Genomic DNA, 27,500 nt, shown 5'->3' on the forward strand with positions numbered 1-27,500 from the left:
AGCGTATATTTCCTCATCTTGGTTTTCAAAATAAAAGCCCGCCTGTTGTTGACAGACGTCGTCGGCGAGCTGCCTGGCCGTCAGCGAGGACTTCATCTTCTGCGGTTGCGCCGACGGAGCCGTGCGAGTGTTCGGCCCCTCCCACCTGCAGTACATCACCACTCTGCAGCGCCCGCACCGCCTGGGCGTCGACCTCACGCACAGCAGGTACAAGTAGACACACGCAGACATGTACACACACACACACACACACACACACACACACACACACACACACACACACACACACACACACGCAGACATGTACACACACACACACACACGCAGACATGTACACACACACACACACACACGCAGACATGTACACACACACACACGCACACATAAACACATGTACACACACACACACATAGACACACGCAGACATGTACACACATAGACACATGTACACACACACATAGACACATGTACACACACACGCAGACATGTACACACACACGCAGACATGTACACACACACATAGACGCATGTACACACACACATAGACGCATGTACACACACACATAGACGCATGTATAGACACATGTACATAGACACATGTACACACACATAGACACATGTACACACACACGCAGACATGTACACACACACGCAGACATGTACACACACACATAGACGCATGTACACACACACATAGACGCATGTACACACACACATAGACGCATGTACACACACACATAGACGCATGTATAGACACATGTACATAGACACATGTACACACACATAGACACATGTACACACACATAGACACATGTACACACACACATAGACACACACAGACATGTACACACACACATAGTCACACACACATCGACACACACAAACATACACACACATAGACACACGCAGACATGTACACACACACATACACACACACATGTACACACACACATGTACACACACACATGTACACACACACATGTACACACACACATAGACACAGACGCATGTACACACACACATAGACACATGTACACACACAAATAGACACACACAGACGCATGTACACACACACACACAGACGCATGTACACACACACACACAGACGCATGTACACACACAGACGCATGTACACACACACATAGACGCATGTACACACACACATAGACACACACAGACGCATGTACACACACACATAGACACACACAGACGCATGTACACACACACACACAGACGCATGTACACACACACATAGACGCATGTACACACACACATAGACACACACAGACGCATGTACACACACACACACAGACGCATGTACACACACACACACAGACGCATGTACACACACACATAGACGCATGTACACACACACATAGACACACACAGACGCATGTACACACACACACATAGTCACACACACATATGTACACACACACATGTACACACACACATGTACACACACACATGTACACACACACATAGACACACACACATAGACACACACATATAGTCACACACACATGTACACACACACATGTACACACACACATGTACACACACACATGTACACACACACATAGACACACACATATAGTCACACACACATGTACACACACACATGTACACACACACATAGACACACACATATAGTCACACACACATGTACACACACACATGTACACACACACATAGACACACACACATAGACACACACACATAGACACACACACATAGACACACACATATAGTCACACACACATGTACACACACACATGTACACACACACATGTACACACACACATGTACACACACACATGTACACACACACATAGACACACACATATAGTCACACACACATAGACACACACAAACAGACATGTACACACACATAGACACACGCAGACATGTACACACACACATGTACACACACACACACACACATGTACACACACACATGTACACACACACACAAACAGACATGTACACACACACATGTACACACACATAGACACACACAAACAGACATGTACACACACATAGACACACGCACACATGTACACGCACACATGTACACGCACACATGTACACACACACATGTACACACACACATGTACACACACACACATGTACACACACACATGTACACACACACACATGTACACACACACACATACACACATGTACACACACACACATGTACACACACATAGACACACACAAACAGACATGTACACACACATAGACACACGCACACATGTACACACACACATGTACACACACACATGTACACACACACATGTACACACACACACATGTACACACACACATACACACATGTACACACACACATGTACACACACACATGTACACACACATGTATACACACACATGTATACACACACATGTATACACACACACACATGTACACACACACATGTACACACACATGTACACACACACATAGACACACACACAGACGCATGTACACACACACATGTACACACACACATGTACACACACATGTACACACACACATGTACACACACACATGTACACACACACATGTACACACACACATGTACACACACACATGTACACACACACATAGACACACACACAGACGCATGTACACACACACATGTACACACACGCATAGACACACACACAGACGCATGTACACACACACACAGACGCATGTACACACACACATAGACGCATGTACACACACACATAGACGCATGTACACACACACATAGACACACACACAGACGCATGTACACACACACATGTACACACACACATAGACACACACACAGACGCATGTACACACACACACAGACGCATGTACACACACACATAGACGCATGTACACACACACATAGACGCATGTACACACACACATAGACGCATGTACACACACACATAGTCACACGCAGACATGTACACACACACATAGACATGTACACACACACATGTACACACACACATGTACACACACACATGTACACACACACATGTGTGTACACACACACATGTACACACACACATGTACACACACACATGTACACACACACATGTACACACACACACAGACATGTACACACACATAGACACACGCAGACATGTACACACATAGACACATGTACACACACACATGTACACACACACATGTACACACACACATAGACACACACAAACAGACATGTACACACATAGACACATGTACACATAGACACATGTACACATAGACACATGTACACACACACATAGACACACACAGACATGTACACACACATAGACACACACATAGACATGCACACACACATAGACACATGTACACACACACATAGACACACACAGACATGTACACACACATAGACACACACATAGACATGCACACACACATAGACACACACATAGACACACACATAGACATGTACACACACATAGACACATGTACACACACACATAGACACATGTACACACACACATAGACACATGTACACACACACATAGACACACACATAGACACACACAGACATGTACACACACATAGACACATGTACACACACACATAGACACACACAGACATGTACACACACACATAGACATGTACACACACACATAGACATGTACACACACACATAGACATGTACACACACATAGACACATGTACACACACACATAGACATGTACACACACATAGACACATGTACACACACATAGACACATGTACACACACATAGACACATGTACATAGACACACACACAGACGCATGTACACACACACATAGAAGCATGTACACACACATAGACGCATGTACACACACACATAGACATGTACACACACACATAGACGCATGTACACACACACATAGACATGTACACACACACATAGACATGTACACACACACATAGACGCATGTACACACACACATAGACGCATGTACACACACACATAGACGCATGTACACACACACATAGACGCATGTACACACACACATAGACATGTACACACACACATAGACGCATGTACACACACACATAGACATGTACACACACACATAGACGCATGTACACACACACATAGACGCATGTACACACACACATAGACGCATGTACACACACACATAGACGCATGTACACACACACATAGACATGTACACACACACATAGACGCATGTACACACACACATAGACATGTACACACACACATAGACACATGTACACACACACATAGACATGTACACACACACACATAGACACATGTACACACACACATAGACACATGTACACACACACATAGACATGTACACACACACATAGACGCATGTACACACACACATAGACGCATGTACACACACACATAGACGCATGTACACACACACATAGACATGTACACACACACATAGACACATGTACACACACACATAGACACATGTACACACACACACACATAGACACATGTACACACACACATAGACACATGTACACACACACATAGACACATGTACACACACACATAGACACATGTACACACACACATAGACACATGTACACACACACATAGACACATGTACACACACACATAGACGCATGTACACACACACACATAGACGCATGTACACACACACATAGACACATGTACACACACACATAGACATGTACACACACACATAGACACATGTACACACACACATAGACACATGTACACACACACATAGACGCATGTACACACACACATAGACACATGTACACACACACATAGACACATGTACACACACATAGACACATGTACACACACACATAGACACATGTACACACACACATAGACACATGTACACACACACATAGACACATGTACACACACACATAGACACATGTACACACACATAGACACATGTACACACACACATAGACACATGTACACACACACATAGACACATGTACACACACACATAGACACATGTACACACACACATAGACATGTACACACACACATAGACATGTACACACACACATAGACACATGTACACACACACATAGACATGTACACACACACATAGACACATGTACACACACACATAGACACATGTACACACACACACACATAGACACATGTACACACACACATAGACACATGTACACACACACATAGACACATGTACACACACACATAGACACATGTACACACACACATAGACACATGTACACACACACATAGACATGTACACACACACATAGACATGTACACACACACATAGACACATGTACACACACACATAGACATGTACACACACACATAGACACATGTACACACACACATAGACACATGTACACACACACACACATAGACACATGTACACACACACATAGACACATGTACACACACACATAGACACATGTACACACACACATAGACACATGTACACACACACATAGACACATGTACACACACACATAGACGCATGTACACACACACACATAGACGCATGTACACACACACATAGACACATGTACACACACACATAGACATGTACACACACACATAGACACATGTACACACACACATAGACGCATGTACACACACACATAGACGCATGTACACACACACATAGACACATGTACACACACACATAGACACATGTACACACACACATAGACACATGTACACAAACATAGACACATGTACACACACACATAGACACATGTACACACACACATAGACACATGTACACACACACATAGACACATGTACACACACACATAGACATGTACACACACACATAGACATGTACACACACACATAGACACATGTACACACACACATAGACATGTACACACACACATAGACATGTACACACACACATAGACATGTACACACACACATAGACACATGTACACACACACAGACCCTGTGACCCCTCTGACCAGAGACTCCCTCAGAACACACTGATCACCACGTCTCTTTTCCCCAGCGCCCCGCCGCCCGCTGGTCCCGCGCCCCGCTACCCTGACGCGGTGGCCGTGACCTTTGACCCCGCGGCCCGACACCTGACGAGCGTGTACAACGACCACAGCGTGTACGTGTGGGACGTCCGGGACGTGAGGAGCGCCGGGAAGCTGTACTCTGCTCTGTACCACAGCAGCTGCGTGTGGAGCGCCGAGGTACTGCAGGTACTCCATGGTCATGAGTACACAGAGTACTGGTACTCCATGGTCATGAGTACACAGAGTACTGGTACTCCATGGTCATGAGTACACAGAGTACTGGTACTCCATGGTCATGAGTACACAGAGTACTGGTACTCCATGGTCATGAGTACACAGAGTACTGCAGGTACTCCATGGTCATGAGTACACAGAGTACTGCAGGTACTCCATGGTCATGAGTACACAGAGTACTGCAGGTACTCCATGGTCATGAGTACACAGAGTACTGCAGGTACTTAATGGTCATGAGTACACAGAGTACTGCAGGTACTTAATGGTCATGAACAGAGGTGTCAAAAGTATTCACATTCATTACTCAAGTAGAAGTATACATACTAGGGTTTAAAAATACTTCTGTAAAAGTTGACGTATCAACTCAAGCTTTTTACTTAAGTAAAAGTGTAAAAGTACTGGTTTAAAAACTACTTAAAAGTATAAAAGTAAAAGTAATGTAAGGGGATTTTTTTCCCCATTAAGGACAAACTCTTAAGCCGCGTCTCAGGGGCCTATAGTGCACTACCCCACCTCCCCCAAAACAATACTTTTATAAAGGCCATAATGACTATAATGTTTTAAAATGTTATGTTGAAAAATGTGGGATGCACTAGGCTACCCGTTTCAGCTGCATATATGCCCATTTAAAATGATCACATTTGATTACAAGGCAAATACATTAAAGTACCATATGTGTACTGAGCATTAACATGCGTTTCATGGAGCGGAAGACATGATAACTAGTTGCCTATAAGTATTGTAATAGTGCAAAATAGGCGGCGACTCCGACACAAACACTTAAAGCTTTGGTTCTCAAACTTTTTCTGAAAATAACATAATTGTGTGACTCATCTGTGCTTTTATAAAAAACAGAATAAAGAAAAGTAAATCAGATTGCCCCATCAGACAATGTTTTGTGTAAGTTCTATCTGTGCAAAAAATGACTCAGATTTAGTTACTACTAAATAGCTCATTGTGGAAAACAATAAGCTTTTAATTTTTTTTGCCAAACAAAACAGAATGAGTGCAGATATGTGAGCGTCAGGTTGTATCAGTATTAGTGGAGCAGTGAGCTGCTTTCCTCGACACATATGTTATAAACGGGGTTGTAGATTTGATACGGCTCTCAATTCATGCTCAATATTGAGCTTAGATCTGTTTTTTTATTTTGAGAAAAGCAGCAACAGGAAAAGACGAGCTCACGGAGCTCACGGCATCGCGTCAAATCGCGCAAGCTAACCTGTTAACGGAGCACCGTAACCATTTACCCGAAAGTACAGGCATCTGTCCATGTATTTATTAATGACTTAGTTTTATATCCGTGTACTTTGTACTTTTGTAATATGTGAAGCCAGCAGCTCAATGTTGGTAGAAGACACGAGCACTTTGTCTCTTTCACCTGGAGCAGGAGAGCTGCTCTGGGTTCAGAGAGCTGCTCCGGGTTCAGAGAGCTGCTCCGGGTCCAGAGAGCTGCTCTGTGTTCAGAGAGCTGCTCTGTGTTCAGAGAGCTGCTCTGTGTTCAGAGAGCTGCTCTGTGTTCAGAGAGCTGCTCCGGGTCCAGAGAGCTGCTCTGTGTTCAGAGAGCTGCTCTGTGTTCAGAGAGCTGCTCCGTGTCCAGAGAGCTGCTCTGGGTTCAGAGAGCTGCTCTGGGTTCAGAGAGCTGCTCTGGGTCCAGAGAGCTGCTCTGTGTCCAGAGAGCTGCTCTGGGTCCAGAGAGCTGCTCTGGTGTGAGCAGAACTCCGCTGCTCCTCACAGGAGAGCTGCTGTTGCATCTTCACCCTGGGAGCGTTTAAAACACAGATATAGCGGTCTACTTTTCACACCACATATTTTTCGACGCTCTCTGTCCGCTGGTGTGTGTGTGTGTGTGTGTGTGCGCGCTCAGTGCTCACCTGTGTGTGTGTGTGTGTGTGTGCGCGCTCAGTGCTCACCTGTGTGTGTGTGTGTGTGTGTGTGTGTGTGTGCGCGTGCGCTCAGTGCTCACCTGTGTGTGTGTGTGTGTGTGTGTGTGCGCGCTCAGTGCTCACCTGTGTGTGTGTGTGTGTGTGTGTGTGCGCGCTCAGTGCTCACCTGTGTGTGTGTGTGTGCTCAGTGCTCACCTGTGTGTGTGTGTGTGTGTGTGTGTGTGTGTGTGTGCTCAGTGCTCACCTGTGTGTGTGTGTGTGTGTGTGTGTGTGTGTGCGCGCTCAGTGCTCACCTGTGTGTGTGTGTGTGTGTGTGTGTGTGTGTGTGTGTGTGCGCTCAGTGCTCACCTGTGTGTGTGTGTGTGTGTGTGTGCTCAGTGCTCACCTGTGTGTGTGTGTGTGTGTGTGTGTGTGTGCGCGCTCAGTGCTCACCTGTGTGTGTGTGTGTGTGTGTGTGTGTGTGTGTGTGTGTGTGTGTGTGTGCGCTCAGTGCTCACCTGTGTGTGTGTGTGTGTGTGTGTGCTCAGTGCTCACCTGTGTGTGTGCTCAGTGCTCACCTGTGTGTGTGTGTGTGTGTGTGTGTGTGTGTGTGTGTGTGTGTGTGTGCTCAGTGCTCACCTGTGTGTGTGTGTGTGTGTGTGTGTGTGTGTGTGTGTGTGTGTGTGTGTGTGTGTGTGTGCTCAGTGCTCACCTGTGTGTGTGTGTGTGTGTGTGTGTGTGTGTGTGTGTGTGTGTGTGTGTGTGTGTGTGTGCTCAGTGCTCACCTGTGTGTGTGTGTGTGTGTGTGTGTGTGTGTGTGTGTGTGTGTGCTCAGTGCTCACCTGTGTGTGTGTGTGTGTGTGTGTGTGCTCAGTGCTCACCTGTGTGTGTGTGTGTGTGTGTGTGTGTGTGTGCTCAGTGCTCACCTGTGTGCGCGCACGTATCTGTGCGCAACGGGGCGGAGAGGTTTTTTGTGTGTTTTTGAACGATGACGAGCCGGAGTGAAAACAAACCAAAATGAAAAAGTAACGAGGCTATTTTTAAAATGTAGGGAGTAGAAAGTACAGATATTTGAGTGAAAATGTCAGGAGTAGAAGTAAAAAGTCGTCTGAAAAATAAATACTCCAGTAAAGTATAGATACCCAACATTTCTACTTAAGTAAAGTAACGAAGTATTTGTACTTCGTTACTTGACACCTCTGGTCATGAATACACAGAGTACTGCTGGTACTTCATGATCATGAATACAGAGTACTGCTGGTACTTCATGATCATGAATACAGAGTACTGCTGGTACTTCATGATCATGAATACAGAGTACTGCTGGTACTTCATGATCATGAATACAGAGTACTGCTGGTACTTCATGATCATGAATACAGAGTACTGCTGGTACTTCATGATCATGAATACAGAGTACTGCTGGTACTTCATGATCATGAATACAGAGTACTGCTGGTACTTCATGATCATGAATACAGAGTACTGCTGGTACTTCATGATCATGAATACAGAGTACTGCTGGTACTTCATGATCATGAATACAGAGTACTGCTGGTACTTCATGATCATGAATACAGAGTACTGCTGGTACTTCATGATCATGAATACAGAGTACTGCTGGTACTTCATGATCATGAATACACAGAGTACTACTGGTACTTCATGATCATGAATACACAGAGTACTACTGGTACTTCATGATCATGAATACACAGAGTACTACTGGTACTTCATGATCATGAATACACAGAGTACTCAGTACTGTGGTGTGAGACAGGTCTCTCTCTCCAGGTGTATCCAGAGCAGTCAGACGGGTCTCCTCTTCCTCCCTCCTCCTTCCTCACCTGCTCCTCTGACAACACCGTCAGACTCTGGACCACAGACCCTACAGGACCCGGGAACCTGTACAGCAGCGTGAGTCCACTAGAGGAGTCCACTAGAGGAGTCCACTAGAGGAGTCCACTAGAGGAGTCCACTAGAGGAGTCCACTAGAGGAGTCCGCTAGAGGAGTCCACTAGAGGAGACGAGTCCACTAGACGAGTCCACTAGACGAGTCCACTAGACGAGTCCACTAGACGAGACGAGTCCACTAGAGTAGACGAGCCACTAGAGTAGTCCACTAGAGTAGTCCACTAGAGTAGACAAGCCACTAGAGTAGTCCACTAGAGTAGTCCACTAGAGTAGTCCACTAGAGTAGACAAGCCACTAGAGTAGTCCACTAGAGTAGTCCACTAGAGTAGTCCACTAGAGTAGACGAGCCACTAGAGTAGTCCACTAGAGTAGTCCACTAGAGTAGACAAGCCACTAGAGTAGTCCACTAGAGTAGTCCACTAGAGTAGTCCACTAGAGTAGACAAGCCACTAGAGTAGTCCACTAGAGTAGTCCACTAGAGTAGTCCACTAGAGTAGACAAGCCACTAGAGTAGTCCACTAGAGTAGTCCACTAGAGTAGACAAGCCACTAGAGTAGTCCACTAGAGTAGTCCACTAGAGTAGACAAGCCACTAGAGTAGTCCACTAGAGTAGTCCACTAGAGTAGTCCACTAGAGTAGACAAGCCACTAGAGTAGTCCACTAGAGTAGTCCACTAGAGTAGACAAGCCACTAGAGTAGTCCACGAGAGTAGTCCACTAGAGTAGACAAGCCACTAGAGTAGTCCACGAGAGTAGTCCACGAGAGTAGTCCACGAGAGTAGTCCACTAGAGTAGACAAGCCACTAGAGTAGTCCATGAGAGTAGTCCACTAGAGTAGACAAGCCACTAGAGTAGTCCACGAGAGTAGTCCACTAGAGTAGTCCACTAGAGTAGTCCACGAGAGTAGTCCACGAGAGTAGACAAGCCACTAGAGTAGTCCACGAGAGTAGTCCACGAGAGTAGTCCACGAGAGTAGTCCACTAGAGTAGACAAGCCACTAGAGTAGTCCACGAGAGTAGTCCACGAGAGTAGTCCACTAGAGTAGACAAGCCACTAGAGTAGTCCACGAGAGTAGTCCACTAGAGTAGTCCACTAGAGTAGTCCACGAGAGTAGTCCACTAGAGTAGACAAGCCACTAGAGTAGTCCACGAGAGTAGTCCACGAGAGTAGTCCACGAGAGTAGTCCACTAGAGTAGACAAGCCACGAGAGTAGTCCACGAGAGTAGTCCACTAGAGTAGACAAGCCACTAGAGTAGTCCACGAGAGTAGTCCACGAGAGTAGTCCACGAGAGTAGTCCACGAGAGTAGTCCACTAGAGTAGACAAGCCACTAGAGTAGTCCACTAGAGTAGTCCACTAGAGTAGTCCACTAGAGTAGTCCACTAGAGTAGTCCACTAGAGTAGACAAGCCACTAGAGTAGTCCACTAGAGTAGTCCACTAGAGTAGTCCACTAGAGTAGTCCACTAGAGTAGACAAGCCACTAGAGTAGTCCACTAGAGTAGTCCACTAGAGTAGACAAGCCACTAGAGTAGTCCACTAGAGTAGTCCACTAGAGTAGACAAGCCACTAGAGTAGTCCACTAGAGTAGTTCACTAGAGTAGACAAGCCACTAGAGTAGTCCACTAGAGTAGTCCACGAGAGGAGACGAGTCCACTAGAGTAGTCCACTAGAGTAGTCCACGAGAGGAGACGAGTCCACTAGAGTAGTCCACTAGAGTAGTTCACTAGAGTAGACAAGCCACTAGAGTAGTCCACGAGAGTAGTCAAGCCACGAGAGTAGTCAAGCCACGAGAGTAGTCCACTAGAGTAGTCCACGAGAGGAGACGAGTCCACGAGAGGAGACGAGTCCACTAGAGTAGTCCACGAGAGGAGACGAGTCCACTAGAGTAGTCCACTAGAGTAGTTCACTAGAGTAGACAAGCCACTAGAGTAGTCCACGAGAGTAGTCAAGCCACGAGAGTAGTCCACTAGAGTAGTCCACTAGAGTAGTCCACTAGAGTAGTCCACTAGAGTAGTCCACGAGAGGAGACGAGTCCACTAGAGTAGTCCACTAGAGTAGTCCACGAGAGGAGACGAGTCCACTAGAGTAGTCCACTAGAGTAGTCCACTAGAGTAGACAAGCCACTAGAGTAGTCCACTAGAGTAGTCCACTAGAGTAGTCCACTAGAGTAGACAAGCCACTAGAGTAGTCCACTAGAGTAGTCCACGAGAGGAGACGAGTCCACTAGAGTAGTCCACTAGAGTAGTCCACGAGAGGAGACGAGTCCACTAGAGTAGTCCACTAGAGTAGTCCACTAGAGTAGTTCACTAGAGTAGACAAGCCACTAGAGTAGTCCACTAGAGTAGTCCACTAGAGTAGTCCACTAGAGTAGTCCACTAGAGTAGTCCACGAGAGGAGACGAGTCCACTAGAGTAGTCCACTAGAGTAGTCCACTAGAGTAGTCCACGAGAGGAGACGAGTCCACTAGAGTAGTCCACTAGAGTAGTCCACTAGAGTAGTCCACGAGAGTAGTCAAGCCACGAGAGTAGTCCACTAGAGTAGTCCACTAGAGTAGTCCACTAGAGTAGTCCACGAGAGGAGACGAGTCCACTAGAGTAGTCCACTAGAGTAGTCCACGAGAGGAGACGAGTCCACTAGAGTAGTCCACTAGAGTAGTCAAGCCACGAGAGTAGTCCACTAGAGTAGTCCACTAGAGTAGTCCACTAGAGTAGACGAGCCACTAGAGTAGTCCACTAGAGTAGACGAGCCACTAGAGTAGTCCACTAGAGTAGTCCACTAGAGTAGTCCACTAGAGTAGACGAGCCACTAGAGTAGTCCACTAGAGGAGTCCACTAGAGTAGACGAGCCACTAGAGGAGTCCACTAGAGGAGTCCACTAGAGGAGTCCACTAGAGGAGTCCACTAGAGTAGACGAGCCACTAGAGTAGTCCACTAGAGTAGTCCACTAGAGGAGACGAGTCCACTAGAGTAGTCCACTAGAGTAGTCCACTAGAGGAGACGAGCCACTAGAGTAGTCCACTAGAGGAGACGAGTCCACTGGAGGAGTCCACTAGAGTAGTCCACTAGAGGAGACGAGTCCACTAGAGGAGTCCACTAGAGGAGTCCACTAGAGTAGTCCACTAGAGGAGACGAGCCACTAGAGTAGTCCACTAGAGTAGTCCACTAGAGGAGACGAGTCCACTAGAGTAGTCCACTAGAGTAGTCCACTAGAGGAGACGAGCCACTAGAGTAGTCCACTAGAGGAGACGAGTCCACTGGAGGAGTCCACTAGAGTAGTCCACTAGAGGAGACGAGTCCACTAGAGTAGTCCACTAGAGGAGACGAGTCCACTAGAGGAGTCCACTAGAGGAGTCCACTAGAGGAGACGAGTCCACTAGAGTAGTCCACTAGAGGAGACGAGTCCACTGGAGGAGTCCACTAGAGTAGTCCACTAGAGGAGACGAGTCCACTGGAGGAGTCCACTAGAGTAGTCCACTAGAGGAGACGAGTCCACTAGAGGAGTCCACTAGAGGAGTCCACTAGAGGAGACGAGTCCACTAGAGGAGTCCACTAGAGGAGACGAGTCCACTAGAGTAGTCCACTAGAGGAGACGAGTCCACTGGAGGAGTCCACTAGAGTAGTCCACTAGAGGAGACGAGTCCACTAGAGGAGTCCACTAGAGTAGTCCACTAGAGGAGACGAGTCCACTAGAGGAGTCCACTAGAGGAGTCGAGTCCACTAGAGGAGTCGAGTCCACTAGAGGAGTCGAGTCCACTAGAGTAGTCCACTAGAGGAGACGAGTCCACTAGAGGAGACGAGTCCACTAGAGTAGTCCACTAGAGGAGACGAGTCCACTAGAGTAGTCCACTAGAGGAGACGAGTCCACTAGAGTAGTCCACTAGAGGAGACGAGTCCACTAGAGTAGTCCACTAGAGGAGACGAGTCCACTAGAGTAGTCCACTAGAGGAGACGAGTCCACGAGAGGAGTCCACTAGAGTAGTCCAGTAGAGGAGACGAGTCCACTAGAGTAGTCCAGTAGAGGAGACGAGTCCACTAGAGTAGTCCACTAGAGGAGACGAGTCCACTAGAGTAGTCCACTAGAGGAGACGAGTCCACTAGAGTAGTCCACTAGAGTAGTCCACTAGAGGAGACGAGTCCACTAGAGTAGTCCACTAGAGGAGACGAGTCCACTAGAGTAGTCCACTAGAGTAGTCCACTAGAGGAGACGAGTCCACTAGAGTAGTCCACTAGAGTAGTCCACTAGAGTAGTCCACTAGAGTAGTCCACTAGAGGAGACGAGTCCACTAGAGTAGTCCACTAGAGTAGTCCACTAGAGGAGACGAGTCCACTAGAGTAGTCCACTAGAGGAGACGAGTCCACTAGAGTAGTCCACTAGAGGAGACGAGTCCACTAGATGAGGATCATACTTCACAAACATTTAGACGTTTGGGTGTTCAGCAGCACTTCAGTCTTCATGTTTTTGTTTTAAATACTTCTCTATAACTTTCGCTACAGGCTAGCTAGCTGCTGGCGGAGTTTCTTCTTCTGCATATTAGAGCTTGTTAAACAACTGACTGACTCATTACCACCACCAAGTGGGGGGAAGCTGTATTGTAACTCTGCCTTGATTTTAATCCAGAACACCGAGTTGAAACTGACTTTTAAGTTTCACTTTTGGGGAAAAGCATCACGTTCGAGGCTACAGACGGATGTATCTGGTCTATTTTCAAAATAAAACATTATTTTTTTCATAAATTCTTTCTTTTCCGGGTTGGGGCCTGCTGCACTAAAGACCGTATAAAGACTTACCAGAGTAAACAAGTACTAGTATAGCAGAGTACAAGTATACGAGTATTTGAGTATTGTTTCCCGTTTGTGCCTCAGGACCTGCAGAGGATCCTGTACGTGGGGGAGAACACGCAGCGCCTGCAGGCCGAGGGGGAGAGGGGGGACGCCGCCACCGGGGTTGATGGGAAATCTGGCGTCAGAGTCCTGAGCATCAGTCCTGACGGACGACACCTGGCGGCCGGAGACCGCTGTGGAAACCTGCGGTGAGACGCAGAGGCACGCGCAGACGTCATCACATCACGACATGTGATGTGATGACGTGGTCGTCATCATCACATGATACGTCATGTGATGTGATGACGACGTGGTCGTCATGATGTAATCTCAGACATCCATCGTCATGTTTCTGTGCTCAGGATCTTCGGTCTGGAGTTCCTGGACGAGCTGGTGAAGATCGAGGCTCACGACTCGGAGGTGTTGTGTCTGGAGTTCTCTCCCTCGTGCACAGGTGAGTCGGGTCAAAGGTCGGGACCGGCTGGGCTGGGCTCTCACCGGTCCGCCCCCAGGTGAGTCCTGACTGGCGCGTCGTGGTTTCAGGTGTGAATCTGTTGGCGTCGGCCAGCAGAGATCGACTGATCCACATCTTCAACCTGGAGAAGAACTACAGTCTGCAGCAGACGCTGAACGACCACTCGGCCTCCATCACGGCCGTCAAGTTCACTGGTACCACTTACTGTTATGATTACTTTTACTATTACTGTTAGTGATCATAGAACCTGTCCAGGTGAGTTCTGATCTGAGAACCGGTCCCTGTGTCCAGGTGAGAGTCCAGAGGTCCGGATGGTGAGCTGTGGAGCCGACAAGAGCATCTACTTCCAGAAAGCTGAGCAGGTCTGAACTCTAAGAGGTGAAGAGATGGAAGTACTTCTAATACTACCAGGAATACTTAGAGTGTGTGTGTGTGTGTGTGTGTGTGTGTGTGTGTGTGTGTGGTCTAGACGGTGGAGGGCCTGTGGTTCTCAAGGAGTCACCACGTGGTGGAGAAGACGACTCTGTACGACATGGACCTGGACTCATCCAGGACCCACGTCTCCGTCGCCTGTCAGGACCGAAACGTCAGGTTAGAGAGAATACAGTGTTTTATCTATCACTCACTCACTCACTCACTCACAATCTATAACGATGGATACAGAGCCGTGAAGCTGACTGGGTGTTTCAGGGTCTACAACGTGGAAACCGGGAAGCAGACTAAGTGTCTGAAGGGCTCGACCAGCGACGAGGGCGCGCTGCTGAAGGTGAGGAGCGTTTATTGATCGTCTTCATCATTGGTCCGTCACTAGACGCTGACCCGCCGTGGCTCTGTGGCGCCGCAGGTCCACGTGGATCCGTCCGGGTCGTACTTCGCCACCAGCTGCTCCGATAAGAACATCTCCGTCTTCGACTACGAGTCAGGAGAGTGCGTCGCCACCCTGTTCGGACACTCTGGTGAGCAAATCCGCTGCTTTGGTTTGAAAGCCTTTCCTGTCTTTCTTCAGGCGTTTCATTTACCTGCTGGGTTTGTTTCCCCAGAGATCGTCACCGGCATGAGGTTCAGTCAGGACTGCAGGCACCTCATCACTGTGTCCGGAGACAGGTGAGGCATGAGGAGGCTAGGAGACGGGTGAGGCATGAGGAGGCTAGGAGACGGGTAACGTTGTCATGAGGAGGCTAGGAGACGGGTAACGTTGTCATGAGGAGACTAGGAGACGGGTCAACTACTTAGTTCTCTAATAAAGGTTGTTGTTGTTGTGTAGTTGTGTGTTTGTGTGGAGGCTGGACTCTCACATGACCGGCACCATGAGGAAGAGGCGGGGCCTCAAACTGTCCGCCGCACCTGAAAGACTCAAACATCAAAGCATCAGGTGAGTGAGACGCTGACGAGCTGAGCAGGAACACGCTCCGTTCTGAGCGCTGGGTGTTCAGTCTGTTGTTGTTTCAGGAGGGAGACCTTCATCACTGGACCTTCCTCTCAGCTGCCTCAGATGGAGGAAGACGAGGAGGAAGAGGCTGACCTCGGGACTCCAGCTAGACTGGACTCTGCCCAGGGTGAGGACGAGGAAGTCCAGTCTGTTTTAATATCCTTCTTCCTCCAGAGACGTTTTTTACGATACCGGTGCCTGAACGATACCTTTCTAACGATACCTTTCTAACGATACCTTTCTAACGATACCTTTCTAACGATAACTTTATAACGATACTTTTCTAACGATACTTTTCTAACGATACCTTTCTAACGATACCTTTCTAACGATACCTTTAAACGATACTTTTCTAACGATACCTTTAAACGATACCTTTAAACGATACTTTTCTAACGATACTTTTCTAACGATACCGGTGCCTGGACGATACTTAAAGAACAGACGCAGCATCATGTGGCCTGATGGGGACCGTGTGCAACAGAACTGACCTGGAGATGATCCAGCACGAGCCTGAAGGAGGACTCGCTGTGTGACGGTCATCTCGTGATCTCTGGAGAAGGACTGGTGTTCATTCTGGTTTTTCAACCAGACGTTAGAGCAGATGTGTTCAGCTCATCAAACACTTTGAGTGATCAGATGAGAATGAAGAAAGACGAGACGCCTAAAAACCATCTGGTGCCTGAATGTCTCTGGAATTGTGCTTGACTCATGTTGTTGTTGTTCCAGACGTGCTTGACTCATGACGTTAATGTTCCAGACGTGCTTGACTCATGTTGTTGTTGTTGTTGTTCCAGACGTGCTTGACTCATGACGTTGTTGTTCCAGACGTGCTTGACTCATGACGTTGTTGTTCCAGACGTGCTTGACTCATGTTGTTGTTGTTGTTGTTGTTCCAGACGTGCTTGACTCATGTTGTTGTTGTTCCAGACGTGCTTGACTCATGTTGTTGTTGTTGTTGTTCCAGACGTGCTTGACTCATGACGTTGTTGTTGTTGTTGTTCCAGACGTGCTTGACTCATGTTGTTGTTGTTGTTGTTCCAGACGTGCTTGACTCATGACGTTGTTGTTGTTGTTGTTCCAGACGTGCTTGACTCATGTTGTTGTTCCAGACGTGCTTGACTCATGTTGTTGTTGTTGTTCCAGACGTGCTTGACTCATGACGTTGTTGTTCCAGATGTGCTTGACTCATGACGTTGTTGTTGTTGTTCCAGACGTGCTTGACTCATGTTGTTGTTCCAGACGTGCTTGACTCATGTTGTTGTTGTTGTTGTTCCAGACGTGCTTGACTCATGACGTTGTTGTTGTTGTTGTTCCAGACGTGCTTGACTCATGTTGTTGTTCCAGACGTGCTTGACTCATGTTGTTGTTGTTGTTCCAGACGTGCTTGACTCATGACGTTGTTGTTGTTGTTCCAGACGTGCTTGACTCATGTTGTTGTTCCAGACGTGCTTGACTCATGTTGTTGTTCCAGACGTGCTTGACTCATGTTGTTGTTGTTCCAGACGTGCTTGACTCATGACGTTGTTGTTCCAGATGTGCTTGACTCATGCCGTTGTTGTTGTTGTTCCAGACGTGCTTGACTCATGTTGTTGTTCCAGACGTGCTTGACTCATGTTGTTGTTCCAGACGTGCTTGACTCATGTTGTTGTTCCAGACGTGCTTGACTCATGACGTTGTTGTTGTTCCAGACGTGCTTGACTCATGTTGTTGTTCCAGACGTGCTTGACTCATGTTGTTGTTCCAGACGTGCTTGACTCATGTTGTTGTTGTTGTTGTTCCAGACGTGCTTGACTCATGACGTTGTTGTTCCAGACGTGCTTGACTCATGACGTTGTTGTTGTTGTTGTTGTTGTTCCAGACGTGCTTGACTCATGTTGTTGTTGTTGTTGTTCCAGACGTGCTTGACTCATGTTGTTGTTGTTGTTGTTCCAGACGTGCTTGACTCATGACGTTGTTGTTCCAGACGTGCTTGACTCATGACGTTGTTGTTGTTGTTGTTCCAGACGTGCTTGACTCATGTTGTTGTTGTTCCAGACGTGCTTGACTCATGTTGTTGTTGTTGTTGTTCCAGACGTGCTTGACTCATGTTGTTGTTGTTGTTCCAGACGTGCTTGACTCATGTTGTTGTTGTTGTTCCAGATGTGCTTGACTCATGTTGTTTTTGTTGTTCCAGACGTGCTTGACTCATGACGTTGTTGTTGTTCCAGACGTGCTTGACTCATGTTGTTGTTCCAGACGTGCTTGACTCATGTTGTTGTTGTTGTTGTTCCAGACGTGCTTGACTCATGACGTTGTTGTTGTTGTTGTTCCAGACGTGCTTGACTCATGTTGTTGTTCCAGACGTGCTTGACTCATGTTGTTGTTGTTGTTCCAGACGTGCTTGACTCATGACGTTGTTGTTCCAGATGTGCTTGACTCATGACGTTGTTGTTGTTCCAGACGTGCTTGACTCATGTTGTTGTTGTTGTTCCAGACGTGCTTGACTCATGACGTTGTTGTTCCAGACGTGCTTGACTCATGACGTTGTTGTTCCAGACGTGCTTGACTCATGACGTTGTTGTTGTTGTTGTTCCAGACGTGCTTGACTCATGTTGTTGTTGTTCCAGACGTGCTTGACTCATGTTGTTGTTGTTGTTGTTCCAGACGTGCTTGACTCATGTTGTTGTTGTTGTTCCAGATGTGCTTGACTCATGTTGTTGTTGTTGTTCCAGACGCGCTTGACTCATGACGTTGTTGTTGTTCCAGACGTGCTTGACTCATGTTGTTTTTGTTGTTCCAGACGTGCTTGACTCATGACGTTGTTGTTGTTCCAGACGTGCTTGACTCATGTTGTTGTTGTTGTTCCAGACGTGCTTGACTCATGTTGTTGTTGTTGTTCCAGACGTGCTTGACTCATGACGTTGTTGTTGTTCCAGACGTGCTTGACTCATGTTGTTGTTGTTGTTCCAGACGTGCTTGACTCATGTTGTTGTTGTTGTTCCAGACGTGCTTGACTCATGTTGTTGTTGTTGTTCCAGACGTGCTTGACTCATGTTGTTGTTCCAGACGTGCTTGACTCATGACGTTGTTGTTGTTCCAGACGTGCTTGACTCATGACGTTGTTGTTGTTCCAGACGTGCTTGACTCATGACGTTGTTGTTGTTCCAGACGTGCTTGACTCATGACGTTGTTGTTGTTCCAGACGTGCTTGACTCATGTTGTTGTTGTTGTTCCAGACGTGCTTGACTCATGACGTTGTTGTTGTTCCAGACGTGCTTGACTCATGTTGTTGTTGTTGTTCCAGACGTGCTTGACTCATGTTGTTGTTGTTGTTCCAGACGTGCTTGACTCATGTTGTTGTTGTTGTTCCAGACGTGCTTGACTCATGTTGTTGTTGTTGTTCCAGACGTGCTTGACTCATGTTGTTGTTGTTCCAGACGTGCTTGACTCATGACGTTGTTGTTGTTGTTGTTCCAGACGTGCTTGACTCATGACGTTGTTGTTGTTCCAGACGTGCTTGACTCATGACGTTGTTGTTGTTGTTGTTGTTCCAGACGTGCTTGACTCATGTTGTTGTTGTTGTTGTTCCAGACGTGCTTGACTCATGTTGTTGTTGTTCCAGACGTGCTTGACTCATGTTGTTGTTGTTCCAGACGTGCTTGACTCATGTTGTTGTTGTTCCAGACGTGCGGCTGCTTCAGACCAACGGGAAGCTGCCCATGTGGTTCAGAAAGCTGGTGAGTTTCCTGCTGACGTCTTTGTTTCCTCTCCAGGACGTCGGTGAGCGGGCGGCTTTACTTCTGTGTTGTCATCAGCAGGGTGAAGGCGGAGCCTCCTCTGCCGTCCAATCAGCCGCTGAGCCTCGTCAGGTGAGGAGCCGGTGGGCGGAGCAGCTGGACCCGCTGACCATCTGCTCCAACTCCTCCCCGAGTCCCACCAAGAGTCAGGAGGAGGAGCGTAGAGAGGAGGAGGAGGAGGAGGAGGAGGAGGAGGGAGACTTCCACCCTCAGAGTCTGGAGAGCCTGCTGGGAGACGAAGAGGAGGAGGAGGAAGAAGAAGAAGAAGAAGAAGAAGAAGAGAAGGAGGTGAGCTCGGTGATTATTCACATAACTAGAACCAGACCCATCCGGACTAGAAGTAGAGAACCAGAACCCGTCTTTAGAGCAGAATAAGTTATTATAAATAAATAATTGAAACGATAAAAACACAAGGTCCTCAGGTGAGAACGTTGTGTGGCCTTCAGGTGTCTCTGTGTGGCCTTCAGGTGTCTCTGTGTGGCCTTTAAGTGTCTCTGTGTGGCCTTCAAGTGTCTCTGTGTGGCCTTCAGGTGTCTCTGTGTGGCCTTCAAGTGTCTCTGTGTGGCCTTCAAGTGTCTCTGTGTGGCCTTCAAGTGTCTCTGTGTGGTGTTCAGGTGTCTCTGTGTGGCCTTCAAGTGTCTCTGTGTGGCCTTCAAGTGTCTCTGTGTGGCCTTCAAGTGTCTCTGTGGCCTTCAAGTGTCTCTGTGTGGCCTTCAAGTGTCTCTGTGTGGTGTTCAGGTGTCTCTGTGTGGCCTTCAAGTGTCTCTGTGTGGCCTTCAAGTGTCTCTGTGTGGCCTTCAAGTGTCTCTGTGTGGTGTTCAGGTGTCTGTGTGGTGTTCAGGTGTCTGTGTGGTGTTCAGGTGTCTCTGTGTGGCCTTCAAGTGTCTCCGTGTGGCCTTCAAGTGTCTCCGTGTGGCCTTCAAGTGTCTCCGTGTGGCCTTCAGGTGTGGCCTTCAGGTGTGTCCGTGTGGCCTTCAGGTGTGTCCGTGTGGCCTTCAGGTGTGTCCGTGTGGCCTTCAGGTGCTCCAGGACCTCGGGGACAGCAGCAGCAGCAGCTACACCCTCTACCCCTCCACCGCCCCCCCCAGGTGAGGTTCACAGGTTCATTCAGTTGCAGCGGCAGAAGCCCCGCCTCCTCTAACGAGCCGTCTGTCCTCAGGGAGTCGGGCGTGGAGGCCCTGACGCCGATGGAGGTCAAAGGTCAGGGGGCGGAGCCTGTGTGGAGCGCTCAGCTGAGTCCGGACTCCGCCTGCTATGAAGGCTCAGCGGGGAGCCTGGAGCAGCAGCAGCAGCAGGACGGAGGTTAGAGCGCCGGATTCATCGTCGTTGTTGTTGCCATAAAATGCGGGTTATACGGAGCACCTTTTTATAAGCTGCGTCTACTTGATTTAAAGAAGAAGAATAACCTTTATATGAACACCAGACCCGACTGTCCTTCATCTATGAATCCTTGCCTTTTAAAAGAATACAAAATATTATTTTCTGCATAAATATGATCAAGGCTCTGAGCAAAAAATGTCTCCTCGATCGCTCCAAGAGTTTTTTAACTGTATTGTTCGGTGCCTTCCCATCATGCCACAGAGTAATACTGCACATCTCCAGAAAGATTCAGACCTAAAGCATCTCCATCTGCAACAATAATAAATACAAGCAATGACATGATAGGAAGCATATTCAGTCCCAAAAACATATTTTCCGGTTCAGAAATAGAAAAATGACTTCCTTGGGCCGCCATGCTCTGACCTCCCGACGCTGCAGCCCCTTGGTCCTAAGGCCCTCCATGTACTACTTGTTATGAACGTCCATTAAACATACGTGAACATCAATATACCAACATACATGTATAACTAAAGCCACACAAGCTGCTACAGCTAGCGCTGACCGGTCAAAGTTGAGGACACATTCAAAATTCAGGCTTATAACCTGAATTTTACGGTATTAATATTGTTGTTATTATTGATTGTTATTATGATTGTATGGTTGTTGTTGTTGACACTGCCTCCCGCCCTCAGACACGGACTCGCTCAGTCAGGGCAGCTCGGTGGGCAGTCTGCTTCTGGAGGACGACGAGGACGGAAGCTCTCTGAAGGAGCACTTTGACACTTTGGTCTCCGGTCTGAGCGACGGTACCCAACTCTCTTCCTCCTCTTATTCTTCATCAGCCCACGCCTCACCTGTGCGTTGACGTCTCTGTGACCTTTGACCTTTCAGAGAAGTTTGACACCGACCTAAGCGCTCTGCAGCCTCCGGAGGAGAAACACTACCTGAACCCTCGGCTCAGCATCTCCACCCGCTTCCTGTCCCGGTTCCAGGACCGGATCAGGTCGGTCTACCCACAATCCTCGGGTGTCACAGGTGTGATCCTCTGGCCTACATGGCGATAACAGACTTTCCCTGCTGTGTTTTTAGGAGCCGAGCTGCGCCCCCCGTCTCCATCCCAACCAGAATCTTAGAGGAGAGCAACGTCAGCAACACAACGGTACTAAACACACCTGAGGGACACTAAACACACCTGAGGGACACTAAACACACCTGAGGGACACTAAACACACCTGGAACACTAACCTGAGGGACACTAAACACACCTGGAACACTAACCTGAGGGACACTAAACACACCTGAGGAACACTAACCTGAGGGACACTAAACACACCTGAGGAACACTAAACACACCTGAGGAACACTAAACACACCTGAGGAACACTAAACACACCTGAGGGACACTAAACACACCTGAGGGACACTAAACACACCTGAGGGACACTAAACACACCTGGAACACTAACCTGAGGGACACTAAACACACCTGGAACACTAACCTGAGGGACACTAAACACACCTGAGGAACACTAACCTGAGGGACACTAAACACACCTGAGGAACACTAACCTGAGGGACACTAAACACACCTGAGGGACACTAAACACACCTGAGGGACACTAAACACACCTGAGGGACACTAAACACACCTGGAACACTAACCTGAGGGACACTAAACACACCTGGAACACTAACCTGAGGGACACTAAACACACCTGAGGAACACTAACCTGAGGGACACTAAACACACCTGAGGAACACTAAACACACCTGAGGAACACTAAACACACCTGAGGAACACTAAACACACCTGAGGGACACTAAACACACCTGAGGGACACTAAACACACCTGAGGGACACTAAACACACCTGAGGGACACTAAACACACCTGGAACACTAACCTGAGGGACACTAAACACACCTGAGGAACACTAACCTGAGGGACACTAAACACACCTGAGGAACACTAACCTGAGGGAAACTAAACACACCTGGAACACTAACCTGAGGGACACTAAACACACCTGAGGAACACTAACCTGAGGGACACTAAACACACCTGAGGAACACTAACCTGAGGGACACTAAACACACCTGAGGGACACTAAACACACCTGAGGAACACTAACCTGAGGGACACTAAACACACCTGGAACACTAACCTGAGGGTCACTAAACACACCTGAGGGACACTAAACACACCTGAGGGTCACTAAACACACCTGGAACACACCAGAGGGTCACTAAACACACCTGGAACACACCAGAGGGACACTACACACCTGGAACACACTAGAGGGACACTACACACACCTGGAACACACTAGAGGGACACTAAACACACCTGGAACACACCAGAGGGTCACTAAACACACCTGGAACACACCTGAGGGACACTACACACACCTGGAACACACCTGAGGGACACTACACACACCTGGAACACACTAGAGGGACACTAAACACACCTGGAACACACCTGAGGGACACTACACACACATGGAGCACACCTGAGGGACACTGAACACACCTAAGGGACACTAAACACACCTGAGGGACACTAAACACACCTGGAACACACCTGAGGGACACTTAACACACCTGAGGGACACTAAACACACCTGAGGGACACTAAACACACCTGGAACACACCTGAGGGACACTTAACACACCTGGAACACACCTGAGGGACACTAAACACACCTCACTCACCTGCTCTCAGCAGTTCGTAAAGCAACTCCTTGACAGTTGGCACTGAGGCTTAATGCAGGTGTTTGTTTTTCAGGTGAACTCTGAGTCCGGCAGCGACGTCTCCACCGCTGAGCCTCTCAAAGAAAACAACAGCGGTGAGTCAGCAGTTTGCTTTCTGTTCTGATGAATTTAGTTAAAGCTGTAAACAGGAAGTCAGCGTGTTAAAGAGGGCGTTTCCATGGCAGCGTTTGATTGACAGCTCAGAGCTTCTATATCAGCTCTTATAGAAAGAACAGAGGGACTAGTTAAAAACAGGAGTGTGTGTGTCTGTCTCTGTGCGTGTGTGTGCGTGTGTGTGTGTGTGTGTGCGTGTGTGTGTGTTAGTCCTTCGCCGTAGAGCTTCCTGCATGATTAACCATCAGCCTCTTCGCCACCCGAGACGCCGACGACACACTGTGGTGGTCGTCCAGTGCAGACAAACGCTGCAAGGTGTGTGTGTCTCAGTGTGTGTGTGTGTGTGTCTCTGTGTGTGTGTTTGGACACTCGGGTGTTTTTCCGGTTTTCTTTCTGCTTTAACTCACAGGTCAAAGTGTCTCCTGTCCCTTATGCTGTGTTCACACCAAACGCCACAAAGACGACTCGCACCGCGGCAAAGGGGGCGTGGCTTATCGCCAACATATAAATACATAAACATGACGTCACTGATCGCAGCCTCCTCGAGCTCACCTGTTCACCTGTCCACATGTTCACCCACTCACCTGCTCACCCGCTCACCTTTAGCCTCACCTTTGTGTTCCGTCCACTCAGACGACCCCTGCAGGACTCTGGGGGTCCAAGCGTCTGCGGTCCAGGTGGAGGGTCCTCGGCTCGGGTACCTGGGAACCACCGCCAGCTCCAGGGCCAAGCTGGGCCCGGAGGAGGAGAACCTGCTGTCTGCCGGTCTGGACCTCCTGAGCCCCAAAGCAGACCCCCATGAGGACCAGACCAGCAGGTAGCATCCTGGTCCCGCTGCCAGACCGCCACATGGTTTAGAAGAAGTGTTTCTTTAAATAAATAACTCCATTGTCCTGCTTCAGCGGCCTGCAGGTGTTGGCCACGCCCACCAAGGTGATGTCACAAGGCGGAGTCAGGAGGTTCAGCAGCCTCGAGGAGACTTTGACCAATCAGAACCTCGCTTTCAGCCCCGCCTCCTTCCTCACGGCCACGCCCACCGCCCGTGACCTCATCAGCTACTCCGCCTCGGGGCAGGAGGAGGAGGAGCCAGAGGGACCCGAGACCCGGATCCAGTCTGATCCAGGTAGGATTACAGACTATTAACACTTGTCTTTTTAGAACTATGTTGTGTAATATCATGATGATTATTACAATGTGGACCCTGCTGTGGTTCTGTTGCAGGTGATGATGAGGCTGATGAAGAGGCCTCCCTCCAGCAGTGTCAGCAGGTGGCCAACGAGCTGCGGCAGGCGGCCAGACGAGCCGTGCACCTGTACCGACAGGTGAGCTTCCTGTTGACGGACCATGTCATTGGTCCTCAGCTAAGCCCCGCCCCCTGTCAGACGAGAACAAACAGTCTGAGGGGAGCTAATCGCTAATGTCTAAATATAAATATTATAAATACTAATATATAAAGTTACATTTTAAGTAAAACAAGCAGAATAATTCTAACATAAATACCAGTATTTATAGTTTGATTTAGTGGGACTTTTTTTATCATATTCCTAGTTTCTTTTTAAATGTTATGAATATGAACATACATGTCATAAACATGAATGAATATAAATATGAACATAAATGTCATAAATATGAACATACGTGTCATAAATATGAAAAAACATGAACATACATATGAATGAATGTCCTCAGCTCGCGGCCCAGGGGTCAGAGCGGCGTGTCCAGAGGTCGGCGGTCCTACAGGGTGCGCTTGATGTCGTTCACTGTGAGCTGCAGGCGGTGCTGCGGGGGGGCGGGACCACGGCTCACCTGGGGGCCCCCGGGGCCACGGCTCACCTGGGGGACCCTGGGGCCTCGGCTCACCTGGGGGGCCCTGGGACCACGGCTCATCTGGGGGACCCCGGGGCCTCGGCTCTGTTGGAGAGATACTCTGAGCTGCTGGTCCAGATGACCCGGGACAAGCTGAACCGGGTTCTGAACCAGGACCGGGTCTGAACCAGGATCAGGACTCCCAGCTGGTTTTATCAGTATTATTCCTGAAGCACCTTAAGTTTGAGTTTTATTGGTTTTAATTCACTTTGTACATAAACAAGTTTTATATGTTTCTTAATAAAAGTTGAATGTGTCATGTTTTGTGTTATTACTTTAACATGTAACTTTACTGACATGTTATAGTTTAACAACATGGTTATTGATAGTTTAACAACATGTTATTGATAGTTTAACAACATGGTTATTGATAGTTTAACAACATGTTATTGATAGTTTAACAACATGGTTATTGATAGTTTAACAACATGTTATTGATAGTTTAACAACATGGTGGTTGATAGTTTAACAACATGGTTATTGATAGTTTAACAACATGTTATTGATAGTTTAACAACATGGTTGTTGATAGTTTAACAACATGTTATTGATAGTTTAACAACATGGCTGTTGATAGTTTAACAACATGGTTGTTGATAGTTTAACAACATGTTATTGATAGTTTAACAACATGTTATTGATAGTTTAACAACATGTTATTGATAGTTTAACAACATGGTTGTTGATAGTTTAACAACATGTTATTGATAGTTTAACAACATGTTATTGATAGTTTAACAACATGGTTGTTGATAGTTTAACAACATGGTGGTTGATAGTTTAACAACATGGTTGTTGATAGTTTAACAACATGGTTGTTGATAGTTTAACAACATGGTTGTTGATAGTTTAACAACATGTTATTGATAGTTTAACAACATGTTATTGATAGTTTAACAACATGGTGGTTGATAGTTTAACAACATGGTTGTTGATAG

At 47.5% G+C, this 27,500-nt stretch overlaps 1 protein-coding gene across 1 annotated transcript in view; it reads left to right on the forward strand.

The window, feature by feature from the left end:
- The window catches only part of wdr62 (WD repeat domain 62), a gene marked incomplete at its 5' end in the record, with an annotated part of 32,653 nt that extends 5,850 nt beyond the window's left edge, over nt 1-26,803 (forward strand). The window contains 26 exons of the mRNA XM_079225218.1: nt 56-213; nt 5,982-6,171; nt 9,888-10,010; nt 14,869-15,035; nt 15,189-15,280; nt 15,370-15,495; nt 15,593-15,663; nt 15,771-15,892; nt 15,992-16,067; nt 16,146-16,257; nt 16,342-16,405; nt 16,566-16,673; nt 16,751-16,857; nt 20,397-20,449; nt 20,528-20,797; nt 21,509-21,597; nt 21,669-21,811; nt 22,522-22,635; nt 22,721-22,832; nt 22,919-22,988; nt 24,617-24,677; nt 24,907-25,011; nt 25,330-25,513; nt 25,599-25,819; nt 25,918-26,018; nt 26,386-26,803. Coding sequence (XP_079081344.1) covers nt 56-213; nt 5,982-6,171; nt 9,888-10,010; nt 14,869-15,035; nt 15,189-15,280; nt 15,370-15,495; nt 15,593-15,663; nt 15,771-15,892; nt 15,992-16,067; nt 16,146-16,257; nt 16,342-16,405; nt 16,566-16,673; nt 16,751-16,857; nt 20,397-20,449; nt 20,528-20,797; nt 21,509-21,597; nt 21,669-21,811; nt 22,522-22,635; nt 22,721-22,832; nt 22,919-22,988; nt 24,617-24,677; nt 24,907-25,011; nt 25,330-25,513; nt 25,599-25,819; nt 25,918-26,018; nt 26,386-26,688 — 3,342 coding nt within the window. The 3' untranslated portion in view covers nt 26,689-26,803. The remainder of the gene's footprint in view (nt 1-55; nt 214-5,981; nt 6,172-9,887; nt 10,011-14,868; nt 15,036-15,188; nt 15,281-15,369; nt 15,496-15,592; nt 15,664-15,770; nt 15,893-15,991; nt 16,068-16,145; nt 16,258-16,341; nt 16,406-16,565; nt 16,674-16,750; nt 16,858-20,396; nt 20,450-20,527; nt 20,798-21,508; nt 21,598-21,668; nt 21,812-22,521; nt 22,636-22,720; nt 22,833-22,918; nt 22,989-24,616; nt 24,678-24,906; nt 25,012-25,329; nt 25,514-25,598; nt 25,820-25,917; nt 26,019-26,385) is intronic.
- Nucleotides 26,804-27,500: the final 697 nt, after the last annotated feature.

Source organism: Taurulus bubalis (assembly GCF_910589615.1).
Source record: "Taurulus bubalis genome assembly, chromosome: 10".
Taxonomy (NCBI): Eukaryota; Metazoa; Chordata; class Actinopteri; order Perciformes; family Cottidae; genus Taurulus; species Taurulus bubalis.